At 38.0% G+C, this 22791-nt stretch overlaps 1 protein-coding gene across 1 annotated transcript in view; it reads right to left on the bottom strand.

Moving 5' to 3' along the window:
- Positions 1 to 22791, bottom strand: part of cdh13 (cadherin 13, H-cadherin (heart)) — a 394183-nt gene that overhangs the window by 288413 nt on the left and 82979 nt on the right. Inside the window, exon 2 of the mRNA XM_075469363.1 lies at positions 385 to 505. Coding sequence (XP_075325478.1) covers positions 385 to 505 — 121 coding nt within the window. The remainder of the gene's footprint in view (positions 1 to 384; positions 506 to 22791) is intronic.

The raw sequence follows: 22791 nt of genomic DNA, 5'->3' as shown, positions 1-22791 counted from the left end.
AAAAAAGCGGGGAAAAAAAGACTTTTGTAAACTTGATTCAATCAAGGGGAATAATTCATTAGCACACACAAATCGTGTTTTTGTTGCTGATGTGATGCAAAGAAGCAACCAGTTCTATCTAATTTCTACAGCAGGGATTGATGTGAATTGATGTGTTGACTGTGAAAAACAAAACAGTCCATTTGTATACATAAACACAAATTTTAATAATGACTGGAAGGGAGTCTGGTTTCATCTCTATGCTTTTTGTTTTCAAATCCACAGGATTAAAACAAGATGACTGAGGGTGTATGTGTTTATCCATACAACCGTATACAATTTGTCTTCTATGGAAATTAACACGGGGAAGGATAGAGTATTTTTGGTCTGTTCATGTTTACTGACCTTGCGTAAGTGGCTGGCCTTTCTTGAAGGGTCCATGATACACCACCTGGTAATCTTTTACCTGGAAGCCAGGAACACAGCCTTCATAGCCACTAACCTCTTGGCCACCTACACGGGTGACCTGCAACACAGAAAACAGAGCAAGTGTCAGAATAATGTAAAGTAACACATGGCTCATTTGGTGCGGAGAGAAACAACATTGTGTATGAACATCAGTAGAGAAGATGTACAAGAGTGATTTAAAAGAAATCATAACACAACTCAAAGAACCACTCAACAAAGTTGTATTGCATTTGTTTTGAAATGTTTGAGACATGCTACATGTAAAACAAGACTTTGTTTTTTTATTTGATATGTAAAGAAATAAATAAAGAGGTTCCCGAAATAATAAATAATAGTCACAAAATAATCTAATCATGAACTAGTTTAAAAAAATGATAACGTTCAGGTTTCTTTTTTGTTCGTTTCTTTTTTTCCTTTGTGTGAAGGTTGATGTGTCATGAGGTTATTCAAAAAGGTATCATTTAAATTTAATTTCTGCAGCTCTGACCTCCAACAGTTTTCATCGACTATGCATGAATACATGGAGAACTCGTTTAAAAATTAATTCATGCTATTAACCTGCAAGTTCAACTTAAAGATTTATTAAGCCTTCTCTCAGCTCAGAAGTCAGAGGTCAGCAAATATGGTGCAAATCACTCAAGCAGCTGTTGTGTATTCTTATAATGATCTACAACAAATCTCAGGAAAAAGAGACAGAAAGAAAAGCCAGTTTATAAAAAAAATATTTAGTTTGATGTGCCAAAACGAAAGAATGAATAAACAAATAAAAGGTCAGGTCACAAATACTTGAAACCTGGCCTTTTTCCATGGGAAGGCATGGTAAGGCACATGTAAATGTATTAACACAGCACAATCTAAGGTCAAACAAGGTCATTCAAAGTGCTTTGTAGAAAACATAAGATATATTAAAACAAATGTATAGAAAACCCTTGTAACCCTTGTAACCCTTGTAAAAAAAAAAAGAGGAAACATGATGACACAAAAACAACAACAACAATAATCATAATGATAACAATTATGATAATGATACATGTTTGAAAGACACCCTTTTGCAAAAGGTAAAGAGATCTTGAATGATGAGTAACACTGCATCAGTGTTGTTTATAGCAGGCTGGCTCAACATAGGCCTCATTATTGCTGGCCAGTACAGACTGAAGTAATGATATAAGTTTATAAGGAGATATACTGAGAATGGAGGTGAAAGATATATAGCCTTAAGCTCTAGGCGTATCGACAAAACTACTGTTTGGCAGCATTTTATAACCCTAAGAACCACTTCAAAAGCTGAAGTGGATCTGTTTAAAAAATTCATAACATGTCACACTTCCATCAAATCTGAAACAGAGAAACTGGAGGATTTAAACACAGCCAATAAAGCTTGTGATTTTCTGAAGACACTCCCAGCCCTACAGTTTGTGGTTCAGCTCAGCACTGTGTGCTCAGAAATGATTAGTGACTGTGTAAAGAAGTACAGAGAAAGGAGGTGAGAAGATGCTCTGGTCATTAATAAATGAAGCTAATATAGCGAGACAGTTTCCCTATACTGGACTGAAAGAAGGGAAGTGATATAAAGAGGATCTAATGCCTCAGTTGCAGTCACAGTCAAGCATTTCCTCTTATCTTTCTGTTAAATATTATTATATAATGTCACATTAATGCATGAAGATGCTGTAACATGATTTTGATATTGAATATGAATAAAAAGAAATACTAGTTTTTCTAAATATAGAATCTGGAACACTATTGGGTTATACTTACATAGCAAATCTGATACAGTACTGCACACTCTTACCTAAGTCTATTTCTTGATCCCTCAGCTGAAACTCACCCAGAGATACTTATCCTTTCATAAGCTGTTCTTTAGAGAGCTGCAGCCAATCCTAGCCTACATTATGTGAGACTCAGGGTACTTCCTATATGCATGCAAAGCTAAGAGTTGCCAATAATTCCAGAAATTAAGAGTACTTCGGCAAGAGAAATGAAATCGTGTTTTCTCTGTTCCAGAGATTTGGCGGTGATGAGACATTATTCAGAATAAAAATACAGTGACAGAATATTAAATACAACTTTTACCAAGGCAAATGAATAATATATTTCTAAAATATATACATATATTTAATACAAATTAAGAACATTTAGTATTAAATATCTCCTTCTTATGAAGAATCTCAAAAGACAGAGATTATAAAATTTAGGAAAATTGTGTTAAAGCCATATTATGTCATTACTGCTAAAACATATTCAAAATTAAGGGAGACCCTTCATAACTTAATGACAGCATGGCTACTTAACCTATTTGTTGTTAGTAAATAATGAAAAGATTTCAGGTTTAATGAAAATAAAATTATTCTTAGATAGTGTGAAATAATAATTGGATATATCATGTCATCATGATACATCTTTATGAGACTTTCACACCGCAGAATCTGGGCTCTCTATGGAGATCTATCTGCATGAAGGACAAGCATTGGCAGATATTCAACCAGAGAAGTCATTACATGTAATGTCCTAGGAAAGTAATCACAGCACCCAGGGGATGGTGCTTCTCCTGCATGTGTCAAAATATCCATTCAAAAGGCTTCCTGACAAGGTGGGAAACAATGCGTATGGGTCTATAAGATCAGTCAGGTTGACTGACAGGCCCGAGGCCTGTTGGGATCACAAGGGTACACGGGACACACATTCCAATACAGAAAAATACATTCCACATACAGACCAGAGGATGTACACTAGACGCTAAAAATCCCTCAGCTTGAATGACCACTTTGGTTTCCATTAGGAGAGAAATATTATCCAGTCACAGAGACAAAAGCATTTAGACAGCACAATGTTAATGGGAATGTTTTAGGAAAGAGGCCTATTATTGTGGGTAATATTCCTCTAAGAATGTACTCGTCCAGACATGTAAAGGTTATATCCAGACATTACCTGGCAGATTGAATTCAATATAATTTCTTTTATCTTATAAATGAATAACTAAGTAGAACTAAGAACTGATAGATAAAATTTTTTTTTTACTTTACCTGGAGAGTGCTTGCAACACATATGAAAGATTCTTATCAAATATATGTCGCATGGTGAGAATTAAGACACACAAACACAAGTGTGCAGTAGATACAAACATAAGTGAATGCACAACAAAATATAAGCATATGTGTTACCCCGAGGGCCTGATTCACTTTTTGATTATCAAAGACATTTTTTTCTGAATACATTTGTGAAAGGCCTTCAAACTCGTAAATAGCTCATTGGATTCTGGCGTATATACCCATGCGGCAGATATACAAAATAACGAGATATCTAAAGAAAGTTGACTGCAAAATGTTGGTTCAATAAATTAGCCTTTATATGTCAGTTAAATGTTTCATTTTAAATTCTAATTAAAAATGATAAAACTGTTAATATGTCATCTCTCAGGCAAATGTCTGAAATCTGAAAGTGTCTCAACAAACTATTAGTATCCAAAATAGTCTATTCTTCGGTTTATACATTTATACACTTTCCATGAAAAGAAAAACATATTCAGTCTGGATGCAACCCACACACACACATTCACATGCAAGGATAGTTGTTAATACTAAATATTTTAAACAAATTCAAGATAATATCTTGATAACGATGTTCACCACTGTTCAGTTGAGACCTAGATGTATTAGGTAAGTTAAAACATACCAAAACAAACAAAACTTTATTCAAAATGTGTTATAAATATAAAATAAAATAAAATATATAACGTTACCTAGCAGTCGCTAGATTAGCATATTCAGCCCCTTCCATCTTTCATCATCCAATTTTAATGGACCACCACAGACGCTGGAACTAACACATTCCTCAGCGAGTTCTCTGATCTGACACCACATCAGCTTATGATTGCACTTCTCTGAGCCAAGCATCAACCTCTGGGGCTTAAAAATTAAGCAAGCAAGTAGGTGTAAATGGCTGTGGTTCTGTCAATGACCTCGAGTCAAGGTCAGTCCCCATAGACCTACATGTGAAAAGTAGAGATCATTAAAGTAGAAGTATGTTTTGGTCTCAAGAGCTGACTTGTGCTCTCATGACCACTGTACGAGGACTGAATGTTTGTATAACATACCCGTTCTTTGTATTTACATGAGTGGGGTCCACTCGAGACAAATAATGCAAAATGCACGGCTTGAAAACAGCAGTGCAGAAATCCATGGGTGACGTCACGGTGGCTACATCCATCTTTTATACACAGTGTATGAGTCAGATCCTGCTTTTGCATTAAACATCTGGTCAAAAAGATGGCCAAGATGCCAATGACACCATGAAAAGATTGACAGTTCCAAACTGTAGTTTACAAACTACATTATGTCTATATCTCATAAAACTAATATAGATGCCTGCTGAAAAATACATTTGCTGTTGTAATGACTAACTTAAATGCTGAAGCCCTGTGCTTGTGAACACAAAATAAAGCACCAATCACTCTGAACAAAATTCCATCTTTATTATAAGAAGTTGATATAAATTATCAGTTTAAAGTTATACTATTCATTTAAAGTTAAAAATGTTTTAACTCTTCGCATTGGCATGCTCACCGAGAATCCTCAGTTCAGACAAGAAATAAAATAATTATGTGCCAACACAGGCATAAAACATATGCACATGCACAGAAAAAAGAACATAATGAAAGAATTACTGATCTTTATAATATAATTTCCCCTGAGACGTCCAACGAAAGGCATCAGTGGATTGTTTCTTGTTTCATCCTTACTAGTTTGAACGTTAAATGTCTCTGTAAAAACAACGCTGCTGCACTAACTGTCTGGGTAGGAGTTTGCCAAAGAAAAGTGCCAGATAAAGGGACTACTACAGCCCAGCCTAAGAGGAACAAAGAGCCTTTGGTGCATGGATAAACTAGGTCTATCCAGCAGGACCAATTATCTACTCAAACAATGCTGCTGGACACACAGAAAATTGTGTATTAAGAACTGGCTTAAATGACATGAGGCTTTCCACAGTTCAGTGCGAACATCAGAACACAGCCAAGACAAAGTGGCAGAAGTTATGAGGTATAAGAGGAACCAAAGTTCACTTATGCAGCTTGATATATCTTTATATATATATATATATATTATATATGTCTTTTTAGAGCCCTTCAGCGCCATCCAATCTTTCAACTAAATCAATTACTTCGTACTGCAAAATAAGAGTGAAACAAAAAGTCTGAAAATTGGAAAATCCTAAAGGAGGAAGATTAATAAAAAGAGGTTGGACCTGTTTCATAGATTAGTTTCGAGGGAGAGCACTAGATACAGCTATCTATTGACAAATACTTGGAGTGCAAGTCTTTGTTTTTTTTTAGCTCTCTAGTGCACCCAAGGAACTCTCAATCATGGGAAGAGATCTATACTCTCCATCTCCCCTAGTTAGATAATGACAGCTAATCCAATTATATATATATCTACATATCTATACACGTATAAATAAAGGTGTATGATATAGGGATATATTTTGATTAACTGTAAAAGGAGTTAAAGGTGTAAAAACTGTGTACACAAATGAGAAGACATTAGTTGTGACTGAAATGAGAGAGAAGGGGGACTAAATGTTCGATGTCTGAGTGGCCTCTAGTTGTACTTGCTTCTGCAGTTATTTTGTGGCTCGACCCATATTCATGCTGGAGGAGCAACAACAGGTCAGCTCGTCGCTTGAGAGTTTGACATCTGATTCAGTTCAAGTGTGAAGGACCGGCCAGGTGATTAAGGCAATGACTTGGGAGAGCACAGTAAATGTCACCTCTGGTGGAAATCAATACTGCCTCAAGAATCCACAGTGCATCGATAGATAGAGATGGAGAGGCCCACTATTCCTGATATTTAAGGGTAAGGGGTAGAGAGGTTGAGAGACAGGATGTGATGGCTGTTGGAAGTGGTGCGAGTGTGTGTGTATGCGGGGTGTTTTTGTGTGAATGAACAGGACTGACAGAAAAACGAGGGGCAGATTGAAATAGCCAAAGGCAAAAGAAAAAGAGAGAACAGTTGTCTGTCACAACCAGTTTCTTTCATGTACTTTCATGCCTTTATTGTTTTGAGTTATTTCTCTTATATTGAGCTATGTACAGCAAATGATTCTCTGAACAGTTTCATCCAAACATATGGCGGCCTATTTGTTTTTGTTTTCCACTTCAAGATTTAATGTATCTGCAGCAAAATAAAACAAAAATGACGGCAGACAGTTTAAGAGATGCTGGCAAGTTGGGACAAATTGTGGAAAACTGATTAACTGATCACCTTCGTATCTACTTTAGTGGCAGTCAAGTTTACCCATATTTTCTGTTACGCTGCATTCTGGTGTGTTTTTATTTCTGCATGTCACTCAAGAATATTTGTTACGGTGAGTTTCATCTTAACATATGCCGAGTGTGTACTTATGTAAATATCTGGGTAGGTGAATTTGCCAGTGATCCAGCATGGCAGCCAACATGCATGAATATTCACTGATCCTGCATGTCTGTGGAAATATCTTCAGCATGTCTGTTTTCATGTCTCTGATTTGTGGTAGATCCAACCAGACAGTCTGCCAGTACTCTGACATTTCATCTGGCCACCGTCTCGTCCTCTGAGTTTGCATTGCCTCTGTCTCCATCAGGGTAAAATGTCATTGCACACACCTCAGCATCGTTCTGGCTGACCCATCAGGACTCGTTACAGCCACAGCCCAAGCTGAAGCCAGAAAGCCAGGGGAGAGAGGGAAAGAATCAATCAGGATGGGCCTTAGACACCTGCAGCTGGCAGGTTATCCACGCATGGAGCACCTGAGTCATGAAACCATCTGGTTCCTGGCCCAGACTGCTCAACCCTGGCCACACCTGCTGGGCCTGTAAAACAAGACTGGAGCAGTAAACATACAGCAGCACCATAGAGGAGGAGCAGCCAAGCGAGGGGGAGACACGGCGAAAAAAAGGAGAGCACCATCGCAGCTGGTCTGCTGTTGTCACTGTGTGAATGTGACAATCAGGTAGTAATAGAGGAGTGGGCAGAGGAACAATGGAGGTAAAGAAGCAGAGACGGACGCTGCAGTAGCAGCTCTGATGACATGACATGCTGTTTTTGCATTTACTTGCTTAGATCAGCGCTTGTCTTACAGTTGTCTAAAAGCATTGACAAATTGGTTGAATGGAACTTTTGAGGTGATTGAATGATGAGTGGGTTGTCTCAGTATGTTTTGCTTTCTGTTCTTCCCATACATCTGGGTTAATACTAATATTACTATACCTCCCCTTTGTTTGTCATTCACTCTTTCTCTAAAAATACCCCCTGGTGTACTTTGCTCAGTACAAGGTCCTGGCTGTCGTTTCCTTGGTATACGGCATACCTTGGTCCATGTTTAGTCTATTCTTATCAGATTTACAAAGAATATTTAGTTTTTTTTGTTTTCTTTGATATTTTCTTTAGCAGGGTCATAATACATTCTTCCATCTGCCTGCCTCCAGAGCTTTGTCAGCATTTCAGAAGTTTTTTTTCCACATGCATCTGTGATAGCAGAACATGACTCAGGAAGGGATTTCTGGGAGGGGACAGTAATAAGTCAGCTAAGTCCAAAGGCAAACAGCCTGTTGTGTGTGATGGTTAATTACGGCCAACCTGCTCCTCTATATGTCTGGAGGTACAATCCAGAATGTAAGTAGGCCTTCTTTAACATTTAAATATTTCATGTCCTTTGGACTCTGAACTACAGCAAATTTGAAATAAAGTGAAATGATAACCACTACATTAAAGTGCCAATGAGTAGATTTTTATTAATATTAATAGAACCCTGTGGGGGCTTTAGCTTTTTTTTTTAACAGAGTGCACAAATTGCAAGGGTAGAAAAGTAATTGGACTTGGCTACTAAATGTTTTTAGCAGCTGTATGTTGTTAGAGCTTTAGTTTCTGCACAAAAAAACCCTGACACTTTCCATTTAGACTGAGGTTGAAGTTTGCTAATGAATATGAGTAAAGCGGTGATCATGGAAGGGAAGAACATAATAATGAAGCTGAAATCTACTAGATTTAGATATCAAATGTAGCTGGTTTATTGAAATCAGCAGTTGCATACACTTAAAATGTGTGCAAAAAAACAAGGAAATAGAAAAGTGTTGTGGGTAAGCTGAATATACCTCGCATGATGAGGGAAAATGATGACCACACAGCAAATTAAATCAGTTTTTTTTAAGGAGGAAGCCAGGTTTCTTCATTCAGGAAATGGCTCTGAAAAAGAAACTTCATCAAAAGATGCCAATTCCTGGTAAAAGGCTAAAATACTTTAAAAGAAACCAGATATCTTGAGCAAATGTTCACATATGAAGAGGACATTTTGATGGAAAAAAAAGGACACTCTTATGCGTTTAACGGCTATCAGTGACACTGGCTTTACCATCTTATTGTTGACATAATCAATAAGATGTATGCAGAGGTACGGTGTACATGAGCCTTCTATGTGCTTAAATGTAGCCAAAGGCATCAAACAACCTCGTCATATTAATTTTACTTTGACACAAAACTGGTAAAAGCATCCAAAGATCTCTTCAGTTTTCCAGTTACTTCTGCAGCCTTAAATTTGTGTTGCCCTTTGTGTGGGAGATATCGCCTTCTTGACTCAGTCCTTTCTCTATTGTTAGAAATCTACTGAAACTGAAGTATGCTACTTCACATCAGAAACCTCCCCCTCTTGAAGAGCTCGGACAGCAAATTGATCCGTTGACTTATTCAAAACATACAAATAGCCTTCTGACACCATGGCTACCACATTATGTAACCAGAACTCCTCTTACGTAACTATGAAAGTAATTTGACTTTGAAACTTTTGGTGTTACATGTTATTGAAGCAGGTGGGTTCCATTGCAATGTAAATCCAACATCCTAAGGGGGATGGTGTAGAGTTGCGTGTTAAGTAAGCTGGTGTAACTCTGACAGTATCATTTCCTCACTGTCACTCCGCTCAAATCCTTTTTCTAGTTGGAAAGCTTGTCAATACCTCCACCTCACGCACCTCTCACTTCACCGCACAGGAGCAGGGGGAGAGACGTGAAGAGATGCAGGGAAAAACAACCAGAGTGTCAGCTGCAGGCACCAGCTGTTAGCCAGCAGAATTCATTTGAATGCACTTTATTGTTTCCCTGTTGGGATTTGCATGTCAGTCAGAGCACTTCCAGCTTTATCTAGATGCCATGTTCATTCACCTTGAAAAGGGTGTTTTGTCTAATAGCCTCAGTCTGTAAACTTGAAAAGGACCTTTTTTCTAAACATATTGGTGACTTTCTCCTTTCTTTGTTTGAGTTTCTTGTCTAAACAACAGCAAAAGCTATGTTCTGCTGGTAAACCTCAAAGCTAAGACAGTGACATACGCAAAGTACACGCAGCTTAAACTAACATGGGAGGTAAAACTGCTTCAGGTGGGAGTAAAGCGCAATCAAGAATGGTGATGATATCACATTTAGTTCTCAAAGACTGCAAATTGCAACACAATTCTAGTTTGAATGTCCCTAATCAGGAAGTCACCTGTGAACAGAAGGCTATCAGTGGCTGGCATCTGTCTGAGATGCACTGGGGTGAAAAGGGGGAGATAAGGAGCAGGAGAGTGTATGAATGCAGATTTACGAATCCTGCATTATCACTTTGCCTTTGTCTTTTTTTGGCTTTTGTGGAGCGACTGATGGGCCGCACACAGGTGTTTGCCGGGGTGGTCATTAGTAGTAAAGTATCGAGATCTATGTCTCTCCCCATAGTTCATCTGTCGTTATCAGCTTACCTTTCTCCTCTGCAGCTGACCTTCATTCATCAAAAGTAGCAGGCTGCTGCTGATACTTACAAGGTCTCCTTCATCCACCTTGAACTGACCTGCACCCAAACACCTCCTTTTTTCCCCTCCCTTGTTTATAAGCCAAAATCAAAAGTATCAATAAAAAAAACAGTAAAAGCACCTACAAAATGCAACAGAAACAGGTTCAAGTAGTATCCCATCTCATGGAACATTAAACATACTAATCTTATCCAATGAACCAAACAGTTATGATGAGCCATACAGTTAAAAACTGAGGGCAGGATAACAAGCTCATGTTGTATTTTGTGTTCAGAATTAGTTCACTTCTTCTATAAATTGAAATCCTGAGAGGTATGGAAGAGAGAACAAATATAAATTCACAGGGTCACTTGTGAACAGGTGAAACAATTGCTTACTCACTGCTCTGTGAGCAGCAGCTCCTCTGATACTGGCACCACATGCAGCATGTAGAATTCCCTCCTTAAAATGCTGGAGGAGCAGTCAGCGAGAGGTGGGACGACCTCACAGTCAATTTCCAATATCCTAAATCAGGCTGTATGTTTTGAGAGATGTGCACAAGCTGCTGGAGAAATTAAGTGGCAGGGCAGTCACTATTAATCATTCCCACAGGGAAGGAAGCAAAGTATCACATTTGCTCTTGCGACTCTAACTTGTGTGAGTTTGTGAGACTGTGTGTGTTTGCGTGTGTGTGTATACTCATCTCCAGTACATAGGCTCTTTAGTTCACTGTGTTCACTGCCACACTGTTTCAGTTAGTTTCTGCTTTACTCCGATTGTACCGCTGCTTAAACTTCTACTGGAGTTGCTGTTTGGACTGAACTTTGATTACAGCAACTTTATTCTTAATTTCATTATATTTTTTGCATTCACATATCTCCTGCTTGAGACATTGCATTTGGGTCCCTCCACACACCCAGCTGTGACAATATTACATTTCAAGGAATGGCATCAATCATAGGTTTCCAGAGCTAGAACATCATTTAGGTGGAATCAATACGACAAAATGGCTATTTATCTTTGAAAACCGCCTGCCCTATGTCACAAAGGAAGATGGTCCAACAGATGCCCCAGGGAGCACCATGGTGAGCCTTGTTTGCCACATGTTGAACAAGAGCATCTTTTACTAGAGGGTGTGTGACTTGATTGATCCTGACAAGCTGAACATGATGTCTGCTATGGGTGAAAAACAGGGATGACAGGCAGTGAAGTAAGTATTGGCATTTGTTTCTTTTAACTCAGGCTATAGAGGATGAGGAGAGGGGGAACCAGATTCTGCCCATAGACAGATAAACGTACAAAATCCTGGGTTTTGTTCAAACAAAGCATCACAGGTAGTCAATCAGCAAGGCATGTAGAGCGGAGAAGTGTCAGACAAAAAAACTGTGTGAATACTACACACGAAGCTTGCATCACATAAGACAAATAAATTATTAACAAGTATCTGGAGTACAACAAATGGCCCTTCCAATCGCTTTCAATTCCCTTAATCTCTGTACTCAGCTAGGTCACAGGCCAATAAAGAATACTTTTACAATGGGGATAGTTCAAAATCTTTTAGACTGTGAAATCATTAGAACTGTATCAGTATTGGTTCAAAACTATTCTCTTAAAAGGCAATGTTTCTAATTCCCTGTTCAAATTTACAAATAAAAAAAATATACTGTGGAAAACGTATATTTAAAAAGACCTGACATTTTTGTAAATGGAAAACCATTTTTTTCTTGAGAGATCCGTTTTAATCTAGAAAATATCTTCTTTGTCATTATCCTGTCGCTAAAAACAAAAGCAAGCATAAAAATAGTAAAATTTGCCTAAAGCAAACAGTAAAACTCAAGAAGCAGCCCAAAGCATCATGATTCAAAGAATATATTAGAAAGAGAAAAATAATCTAATGGTAAATGCAGATGTGTCCACATGGGATTTATGTACGTATTATTCTATTTTCAGACTCGGGGCAAAAAAAACCAGGAAAAACACAACCCATAAAAAATAATTGCTCACTAATGTGTTTCCATTAAAAAAAAAATCTACTTTAGGATCTCTGACTTTGTAAGTTTACAAGCATGGACATTTTACTTTAACAAAGTTAATTTAAAAACATTTCCCTGGGACAGTTGGAAAATTCAATTCTGTTGATGGAATGTCAAAGGCCTAAAATCCTAACCTGATTTCAGATCATATAGAAAAATACATTTTCAAATTCAAAGGTACATCTCCATCTGATCCCGATAAAAGTGCATTGTAAATTGGGAATCATATTCCACACGGTTTCCCAGCCATGGGCTTATATTCAGCTCCAGTGAAGAAGTGTATTATTCTCAGGCAGACAACCTGTCTAGCCCTATTGCCATTGGAATATATAAAGTAATATGGATAAGTGTTTTAAGCAGGGTCTAATGCAGGTCTACTTACTGGTGCTGGCGACTGATTCCTGGTTTGCTCCACTGATGACAAGAAGAAGAAGAAGCAATAATTATGTCTACATAGTCAACTATATAATGCTGACTATACAGGGGACTAATTGGGAATAGGAGCTACTGATGCATTTTGGAAAGAGACTTAACTGAACTTGTTTCTCACCTGTATCTTAATAAGTATCTTTAATAAACTAATAATCAATATTACCCACAGAAGACACGTCAATATGTCAGAACAAAACAACTGTTGGTAAACAAAAGTCTTTAGACCCACTGCAGCCCCATTGTTGTTACTCCCATTTAACAGATGAATTAAACCAATCAGCTGGTTAGATAAGAAGCATGTCTTAAAAACATAAAGTCATAGATCAATTTTCCATTTCAAAATTCAATCAGTTTTTTGTCTTTGGACCTCAGCGCCTCAGGAAGACACTGTCAAGCTATATAGTTAAAATTGCCACAAGGTTCAATTTTAGGCCCCCTCTTATTCACTATGTACATAAATGATGTGGGACGAAATGTGTCTGACGCTAATATGCATTTTTATGCCGATGACATAATCATTTACTGCTTTGGGTCATCCCCTGCCAATGCTGTTGAATCACTTCAGAAGGCGTTCAATGTGATCCAGCACACATTTCTACAGCTAAAATTACTACTTAATGCTGATAAGACTAAGCAAATGTTGTTTTCAAAGCCAAGGAAAAGACTGTTAAACATCCCCACAATATTCACCCTTGAGGGAAATGAAATTGAGGTGGTACATTTGTATAAATATCTTGGTATCTTGCTTGATGACACGGTGACATTCAAAGCCCACATTGAAAACCTTGTAAAGAAACTTAAACTAAAACTAGGTTTTTTATTTAGAAATAAATTCTGCTTTTCCTTTGATGTTAAGAAGCGCCTTGTCTCTGCAACTTTTGTATCCATTTTAGACTATGCAGACCTCCTTCAGTTCAATGCCTGAGTAAGATTGACTCTGTCTATCATGCTGCCCTGAGGTTCATCACTAACTGTAGGGCTCTAACCCATCACTGTGAACTACATGCCAGAGTACAATGGCCTGCACTGGCTACCAGGAGACTCACTCACTGGTACACTTTTATATACACGGCAATACTCGGACTACTGCCACCCTACATCTGCAGCCTAATCACAGTAAGGAACATTGGCTCTTATGGTCTGCGTTCCAATGACCATTTGCTACTCTCTGTTCTCCGTTTTCGTACAGAACGGGGAAAAAGGGCCTTTGCTTTTTCTGCTCCTACCTCATGGAACAATTTACAAAAGGATTTGAAATTAACAGAACTGATTTCTTTGAGCGATTTTAATTCCAGGATGAGAACACTTGAGACCGAGTCCCTTGTCTGTAATTGTTTTAATTGATTTGTTATTGTTTTACCTGATTTGTTATTTTAATGCAACGGAAATTTTAATTTTGTAACTTGTGCTTCCACTTGGCCAGGACACCCTTGTAAAAGAGATTTTTAATCTCAACGGGTCTATTTTCCTGGTAAAATAAAGGTTAAATAAAATAAAATAAAATAGTCTCTCCAGATGGCATTACCTTGGCTTCCAGTACTACTGTGAGGAACCTTGAAATTATTTTTAACCAGGAGTTGCCTTTTGACTCTCATATGAAACAGTTTTTTAAGGGCACCTTCTTTCACTTTCATATCATTGCCAAAATTATGGACAGCCCCTTTCAGAGTGATGCAGACAAACTAGAGCATTCATTTGTTGCTTCAAGATTTGAATGACTGTGATCCTTTCAAATTGGGCTGTCCCAGAGAGGTCTGATGAGAAGTAGCAGGGACAGATCATATTTCTACGATTTTGATTTCTCTTAATGGGCTCACTGTTAAATCCAGAACAGAATTTACAATTATTCTCCTTTCACAAAAAAAAAACCTCTTACTGAGTAAGCTCCATCATATCTTAAAGATCTCATACTCTGATATCTTCCCAACAAACACTTCACTCTCAGATTGTAGGTCAACTTGTGATTACTAGAATTTATAGAATTGGAATGGGAGGCAAAACTCCCTGACATCTCTCTTAAGGTACCAGCTGCCAGTGAGGGTTTGGGAAGTAGACACTCTCTGTACCTCTCAGAATAGGCTTAAAACTTCCCTTTCAACAATTCCCTGATAAAGCTTATAGTTACGTATAGCTCAAGTGACCCTGAAACATCCCTTAACTATGCTTGACTATGGCCTGGACCGCTCGGGGAGCTCCCATGATGCACTGAGCACCACTCACTCTGCTTTCTTTGCTTTGAGCGTTCATATGACATAACTATTGTCATCAACTTGTGTTTGTCTTTCTCAGCGGGTGTCCCTGGCCTGGTGATGTGATGTTTATTGAGCCCCCCTTTTGCTGTCTTCTCAAACCCGGTCAAGGCAGATTGCTGCCCTTCCTGAGTCTGGTTCTGCCAGAGGGGTTTTCCTGTTAAACTGGAGTTTTCCTGTCCAGGGTCATCTCATGCATGCTCAGGACACACATGATTAGCAATTGTATAAATCACACTAACTCTGATTTCAATGGTATTTGATTTTATGAGACTATAATTGGATTGACTCAGACTGTATCTTTCAAGCGCCTTGAGATGACATCTGATGTGATTTGGCGCTGTAGAAATAAACCTGAATTTATTTTAACCAAAGTGAATAATTTAATGATAATTTCTCAACTCCTGCATCTTAGGCAGAATAAGAGTCTAACCACTTCAAAATTTGAGCTGACCGATGAGCATTAGTAGCACACCAGACATCCTCCAAAAATGAGAAATTACAATAATAAACTGCAAACATTAGCAGTAGCCAACATCTGTAAGTTTTATCAGCTCATTCATTTCATTAAATGTACATCTTTTGTACACTTTTTTCAGTGTACTATTTGACAACTGTTGTGCACTAAACAGTGATAGAAAAAAAGTGCTACAAAATAGCTGACTCACTACAGCGAGGACTATATAGCGAACAAGTGGCCATTTCAACCACAACTTAAGGCACAATTTCTGGAAACAGCTGTATAAAAGGTTTGAATAAAATCTCCACGAGCTCCTTATTAAAATCTTATCTAACGGAATGGTTTCTTTCCATCCACAATGTGTTTTTATTTCAGTACACTCTACAGTTTACGAAGTGGCCTGAGCTTTAATCAAGCAACTGGATGTACAGGGCCATCTATGATTGCTTTGAAAAAAGAGGAGAGAGGAGCGGATGATGAGGAGAAAAGTTACTAATCCCCAATCACTGCTGTTTGAATCAGACAGAGCTGTCCAGCATTGGCAATCCCTTCCACCCTGAGGGATAAAAAGGCTTTTTCTTTTTATCGTTTCATTTAGGGTGCATTCTATCCCGATGAGCAATTTGTTTCTTTGTTACTTTTGCTCTAACTGATTTAATTTTCACTGGGCTAAGTGAATGATCATTTATACTACTTGAATAAATCAGAAAGTGAGCCACAGGATCTGCTATATTTAGCCTAGCATGTGGAAGTAGATTTTTTTTCTTTCTATGTGTAGTCTATGCTTGAAACTATTTTTTTAAGTCACTGAAAGATGATTTGATACTTGCATAAACAAGTGGCATCTGACTTAGCTTTAGGCATCTAGAAAAATCATTAAACTCCAAAAAGAAGACTTCATTACATTATAAACTCCAAACTGAATTATAAACTTCATAGAGCCCCAGTCAGAAACATAAAAGATATGACATTATTTTACTTCATGCATAAAACAATTAATAGTTCAATATCTTGGGAAGAATCTAATACCCTGAATGTGTGATATTCAATGGATAAAATGAAACTTCTTCAAAAATCTGATCTAATTGGTTCTGAGATGAGTTATTACAAACTGCCAACATTACAGAATCCATTGGATGATCTCTCAGTCACTAGAGTTTTATATTTAGGCCTTACAGAGTAGCAAAAACTTTAAGCGCAAAAACGTCTTTCTTATCAGAGTTTTGGGGTGTGAGTAAACAAAAAATGAATTGTCTGTGAAGAGTCAACCTGACTTTTTCCTATTATCACCGGATAGCCAGCGGCCCTTCAGATAAAAAGTGCCAGTGTCTCGTGTCAAAAGTCAGTCAGCCTAGATAAAGAAGGCTGATAATGTGCAATACATATTCAAAACTTGTGTTTATTATGCACCCTGAGGTAAGAATAACTTTTAGAGATGGACTGCAATGTACACATCGAATGTGTTGTGTACATTTTGAGATAATTTCGGCTCAGTTGAGCCTACATCAGCAAACACCTCAGTCATTTACATATAAAACTGATCTCCTGAGATGTATTAGCATTAGTCACGCTTAGTTATTTCTAGTGTCTAAAACCTAGAAATAACTCTGACGTTATGTCACAATTTAATATTGTTAATTTAAAAATCCTAGAGGAAACAGTTCGGCAGCTGAAATCAACAACTTGTTCTCTGGACATAATACCATCCGACTTTTTAAAAACTGTTTTTACCTCAGTAGAAAGTGATCTCCTACGAATAGTTAACAGCTCACTGGCATCAGGCATTTTTCCCAAGTCACTAAAGACAGCTGCCATTAAGCCACTCCTAAAGAAGAGAACTCTAGATGCCTCTATGATCAACAACTACAGACCTGTCTCTAACCTCTCTTTTATATCCAAGATTATTGAGAAAGTTGTATTTAACCAGCTCAACGACTTTCTGAATGAAAGTGGAAGTCTTGATAACTTTCAATCAGGCTTCAGACGTCATCACAGCACTGAAACAGCTCTGGTCAAAGTGTTAAACGACATTAGGTTGAATACTGATTCTGGTAATGTTTCAGTCCTGGTTCTGTTGGACCTCAGCGCTGCGTTTGATACTGTAGATCACAGAGTCCTGTTGCACAGGCTGGAAAACTGGGTTGGACTTTCTGGAGCGGTCCTTAACTGGTTCAGGTCCTACTTAGAAGGCCGGAGTTATTTTGTTACAATTGGCAGCTATGAATCTGAGCGAGTGGCCATGACTTGTGGAGTCCCCCAGGGGTCAATTCTTGGACCTCTTCTGTTTAACTTGTATATGCTCCCTTTGAGTCAGATATTGCAGAATTTTAACATCAATTATCACAGTTATGCAGACGATACACAACTTTATGTGTCTCTGTCACCGGACGACTGCAGCCCAGCAGACGTACTGTGTCAGTGTCTGGAGGAAGTAAACACCTGGATGAGAGAGAATTTTCTACAATTAAATGAAGACAAAACTGAGATCATTCTGTTTGGTAGCAAAGAGAAGAGGTTCAGCGTTGGTAAATATCTTGAGACTCTGGACCTTACAATCACTGACCAAGTTCGTAACCTCGGAGTGTTGATAGACTCAGATCTGACTTTCAGCAGCCACATCAAAGCTGTCACCAAGGCAGCTTTTTACCACCTCAGAAACATCAACAGAATTAAAGGTTTCCTCTCCCAAACAGACCAGGAGAAACTCATCCATGCATTCATCTCCAGTAGACTCGATTACTGTAATGCTCTTTTAACTGGACTTCCCACAAAGAGCATTAAATATCTGCAGCTCATCCAGAACGCTACTGCTAGAGTTTTAACCCGGACTAAGAGATCTGAACACATCACACCAGTTTTAAAATCTTTACACTGGCTTCCAGTCAGTCACAGAATAGATTTTAAAAGCCTGCTGATGGTTTACAAATCCCAGAACGGTTTAGGCCCAAAATACATCTGTGATATGTTCAGAGAATATAAACCCAGCAGAGCTCTTAGATCCAAGGGCTCAGGTCAGCTGGTCCAGTCCAGAGTCCAGACTAAACATGGAGAAGCAGCATTTAGCTGTTATGCTGCTAACAAGTGGAACAAACTGCCAGTGGAGATTAAACTTTCACCAAATGTAGACATTTTTAAATCCAGGTTAAAGACATTTCTTTTCTCATGTGTCTATGCATGAAATATCTTTTAACTTATCTAGACTGTTGCCTGTTTTTAAATTCATTTAAATGATTTTATTTGTTTCTCTTTATATTCTTTTATGTATTTTTTCTGCTTCTTGCACTCCCTGCTGCAATGCTTTTATTTTATGTAAAGCACTTTGAACTGTTTGTACATGAAATGTGCTATACAAATAAATTTGATTTGATTTGATTTTTGACTCCTGCCTCCAGCAATTCAGAAGAATTTCCAAAACAGATAAAGTGCTATTTATATCAGTATATTTAAAATACTGAAAAGTAGTTTGTAAGTAACAAGTGAAAACACAAGTCGACTCTAAAACTAACTTAAATGTGGTTCCGACACTGTCGAGATTTTTATTCTTTATTTATTTTTATTCTTTATGAATCAGATATCCATCCATCCATTTTCTATATCCACTTAATCCAATCCAGGACGGGAGACAGCATACACCTTGGACAGGTTGCCAGTCCATCACAGGGCCTCTATGAGACACACTAACTCCTATGTTCTATTTAAAATCCCCAATTCATCACCAATTAGCCTAAGAAGGAAGTTTTTGGACTGTGGGAGGAAGCCAGAGTACCCAGAGAAAACCAATGAATGCAGTGGAAGAACATACACGCTCAATCCAGAAGCCCCATCTGAGATTTGACCCAGGGACCTTCTGAATCTGAGACAGTGTTAGCCACACCACAGTGCAGCCTATAAATCAGATACAAAGTTTGAAATATTTTCTTCTCAGAAGTCCAAAGAATGGTAGAAAGCCTAAAACTATGAACCTAAGAAAAGTAAGGGGGTCCAGAGGAAATCCTGCAACATATCTTTGATAAATAAAAACTGAAATGGCTTCTGGTGAATTAACTTGCCTCGTGCTAAGGATTTTACCACATTAACTTTTCACATTACGTTTCATTTGATTTAAGATGCATTAAAGAGCAATGACATAGAATACCTGACAAGGTTGTAAAGATGATTAGATAATAAAATTATAATCATATCAAATCATACGGCACATTTTCAACAAGCGATTTAATCTTATGTTCTCCATTACTGCCTACATAGGTTAATTGCCACAAAGCACTTTGGTTGTCAGCAGAGTAATTCCAAAAAAGATTTTAAAAAATTAATATTATATCACAACACGCAAGTCAAGGTATATTTAGTGTATTTATGTATTCCAACAATTATAGTATCTATGTTGCTGAGATGGCAGACTTATTAGCCGTGCACTTCTTTTCATGTTTTGTTTAAAAATTAAAACAAGAAAAATACAGTTGATTTTCCGACTTGGGCCTAGTGAGTATTTACAAAGTGCTCGCTAGAGTATTTGTCAAAATGATCAGAGGTGTTACCTCCTAAATGTTCTTCATTTGCCACATTTTAATGAAAAATCCATAAGAGTTTAATTTAATGATAACATATGAGCCTTTTAGAGTGCCTTTTGCTGTTGGCGGGGTCATTCCAATAGATGAGATGGAGCATTAATGAATGGTGTAGCTCTGCAAATTGGACTCCAACAAGGGAGGATGGAAGCTTTTAAGGTGCGTCACCCACTTGTCTTCCATTTTACCATTGAATAAGTTGTACTAAGTATGATCAATGCACTATTCAAATATGCACGTGCTTTATACGTTGTTGTATTGCCCTGTCATCCCATTGTGCTGAACACACACCCAACACTACTGTACTGGTCATGTCAGAGGATGATAATGTGTCTATAATATTATACTATCCTCTCGTATTTGCAGTTTTGAGTTTAGCATAGATATGAATCTGTTAAATTTGGAGAGCAGTGACTATTTTTTTTGTATTTCTAATCACTTATAACCAGAGCCAATAAAAGTTTCATATATGCAACAAAGAGTTTGCTTTTTAAGGTGGAATTTTGCATCTTCGTGATGCGCCAGAAGATAATTACTACAATCTACAGGAGCTTACCAAACCAAAGGTAAATTATGTTTAACTTAATGTAACATTCAAACATAAATAGCTTACTTTCTTCAGCCTTCTAAACTCAATATCAAAGAAGAACAAGAAGTATTACTACAACCGCCTATATGTTTATGTAGTGGTAAATATTGAATGTGTTAGGTATGCTGCAGTGCTGGTGTATGGAAATGATAGTAAATGAGTAGTAAATTTTTACTCTGCCCCCTCCCACCTCGCTGACCTTCCTGGTGTCTCTAGCCCTGAGATGGGACGTTAATGTCTGTGTCTGGATGGGTGCCATGCTGCAGCCTGTGCTCTAATGGATTGATAAAAAAGCTCTGAGCACAGAATCAATCATGATATAAACCTGGACTGAAGCTTGTTAAAATCTAAGGAAGGTTCCTCTACTCTAATGCCCCTAATCTTCAACAATTTTCTGCCAGACGGAAAGACTGCAGTTGTTACCCTCTACCTACCATGCATTAGAAGGCCAGAGTCGTGTGGAGCTCAGAAATTAAGGAAGACTGCATGAGAGGTTCCCTGAGACTGATGCGCATTGGTTAGCATTCTGCATTCTAACCAAAAGTTTATTCCACCAAGCCCTGCAATCTCCAATAAGTCAAACAGAAACTTTTAAAGACAAATGTTTAATATTAATGAGTCATCCTGGTCAGCAAGTTAACTTTTTTTTCTGTGCACATGTCATCTCCAGAACGTCTAAGATGACTCTGCAGTTGTTGATTGTCTCAGTGATGAACAAGAGGCAGAGAACGGAGAACTCATCAATCACAGTGTGCTATGGTGTGCATTTTATGTAGCATAAGTTTGGTGTCAATAGCTAATGGTGGAGCCACTGCAAAAACAAATCCCAACCATTCAGCTTTTTCTACTGTATCATGTTGTCAAAATAATCAAGGATGACAAAAAACAACTGTCTCCCTCTAATATATGAAGTTAATAATACATACACTATACAATTTCTGATAAAGATTTCCTACAAGCTATGTACAGTCGTGCTCTGGAACAAAATAAAATGTGACACACCGTTTCTGTGACAACATCTAACATTAAATGAAATAATTCTCATCAGGAGGGTGGATGAAAACAAGGTTAGTCACACATATTTCTATATTGTCTAATTTGTTGTTCCCTCAGTTGGACATATGCTACATTCTACGAAATGCACAGGCCTACACGACTGGATATGAACATGCATGTCAAGATAATTCTGTAAATTAATAATGTTAACTTTATTTTCAAATATGCTTGAAGTTAGTTACAGTTACACTTTAAACAAGTGGCTGCAAAGTTTGTTCTGTAATCCATTATTACAGAATGGATTACAGCATGAACATGCATGTATATTTTGGAAAAGCTGTATGACGTTTCTAACAACAAGTCATGTATGACAAGAGGTGTGTTATACTTGAAAGCTAAATATGATAAAAGATGCAATTGGGACATGGAAACACTAGTTTCTGTCATTTTTCTTTTGGCAGTGGTTTGTGAAACTTGTCCTGTCCTGTATTCTTTTCCTGGCCCAGTTTCAAGGAGGCAGATTTATGTCCTGCTTTTGGTGTAAGATACATTGGTGCAAGATGCACAGACTGTGCAGTATCAGATGCGTTGTGCTAGTACTCCTGTTAAACACAGTGACGTCAACAATCAAAAACAAGTCTCAGTGAAGTTTAACTGACCTTCATTTTCTGTTCATGCGATATATCAACAATTCTATATTTAAAATATAAAATCTAATACTTTACAAAAACAGCTTTCAGAATCAACTAAGTTTGGTGACACTGCTGTTTTTAATGTTCATGTTACATCAAACCCTGTTTTATTAGCCCCTTTCACACTGCGACCCGCTACCTTAGCGGGTCCAAATTGCACCTTCGACCCGCGTCGAGCAATGTGAACGCTTGGCGTGTTGGTGACCCGTGTCGCCTGAAGCCGAGTTCAGGGGGCGTTGCCTAGTGGCAGAGCATCACACGAAACACATAAAATGCTGGGCGTGTACAATAACGTAGGCACAAGCCATGCGTCGGAGGCAGGGTTAAATACACCTTGAGGACTCGTTTTTGCAATTGTATATGCAGTTCATGGAGATGTTATTTTACGGGGTGTGGATGGTTACAACGTGGGATGCCGCCGAAGAACATATGCGGAGAATACAAGAGCACTATAGTCCCCGAAATGTGGCTGTAAATAACGTCCTCTGCTCGGAGGCTGAGGAGCTCGCGGACCTCCTTGTCTCCCCAGTTGGCCATATTAA

Source organism: Odontesthes bonariensis, chromosome 7 (assembly GCF_027942865.1).
Source record: "Odontesthes bonariensis isolate fOdoBon6 chromosome 7, fOdoBon6.hap1, whole genome shotgun sequence".
Classification (NCBI taxonomy): domain Eukaryota; kingdom Metazoa; phylum Chordata; class Actinopteri; order Atheriniformes; family Atherinopsidae; genus Odontesthes; species Odontesthes bonariensis.
The sequence above is the reverse complement of the archived record's forward strand: the minus strand, read 5'-3'. Positions and strand labels throughout refer to the sequence as shown.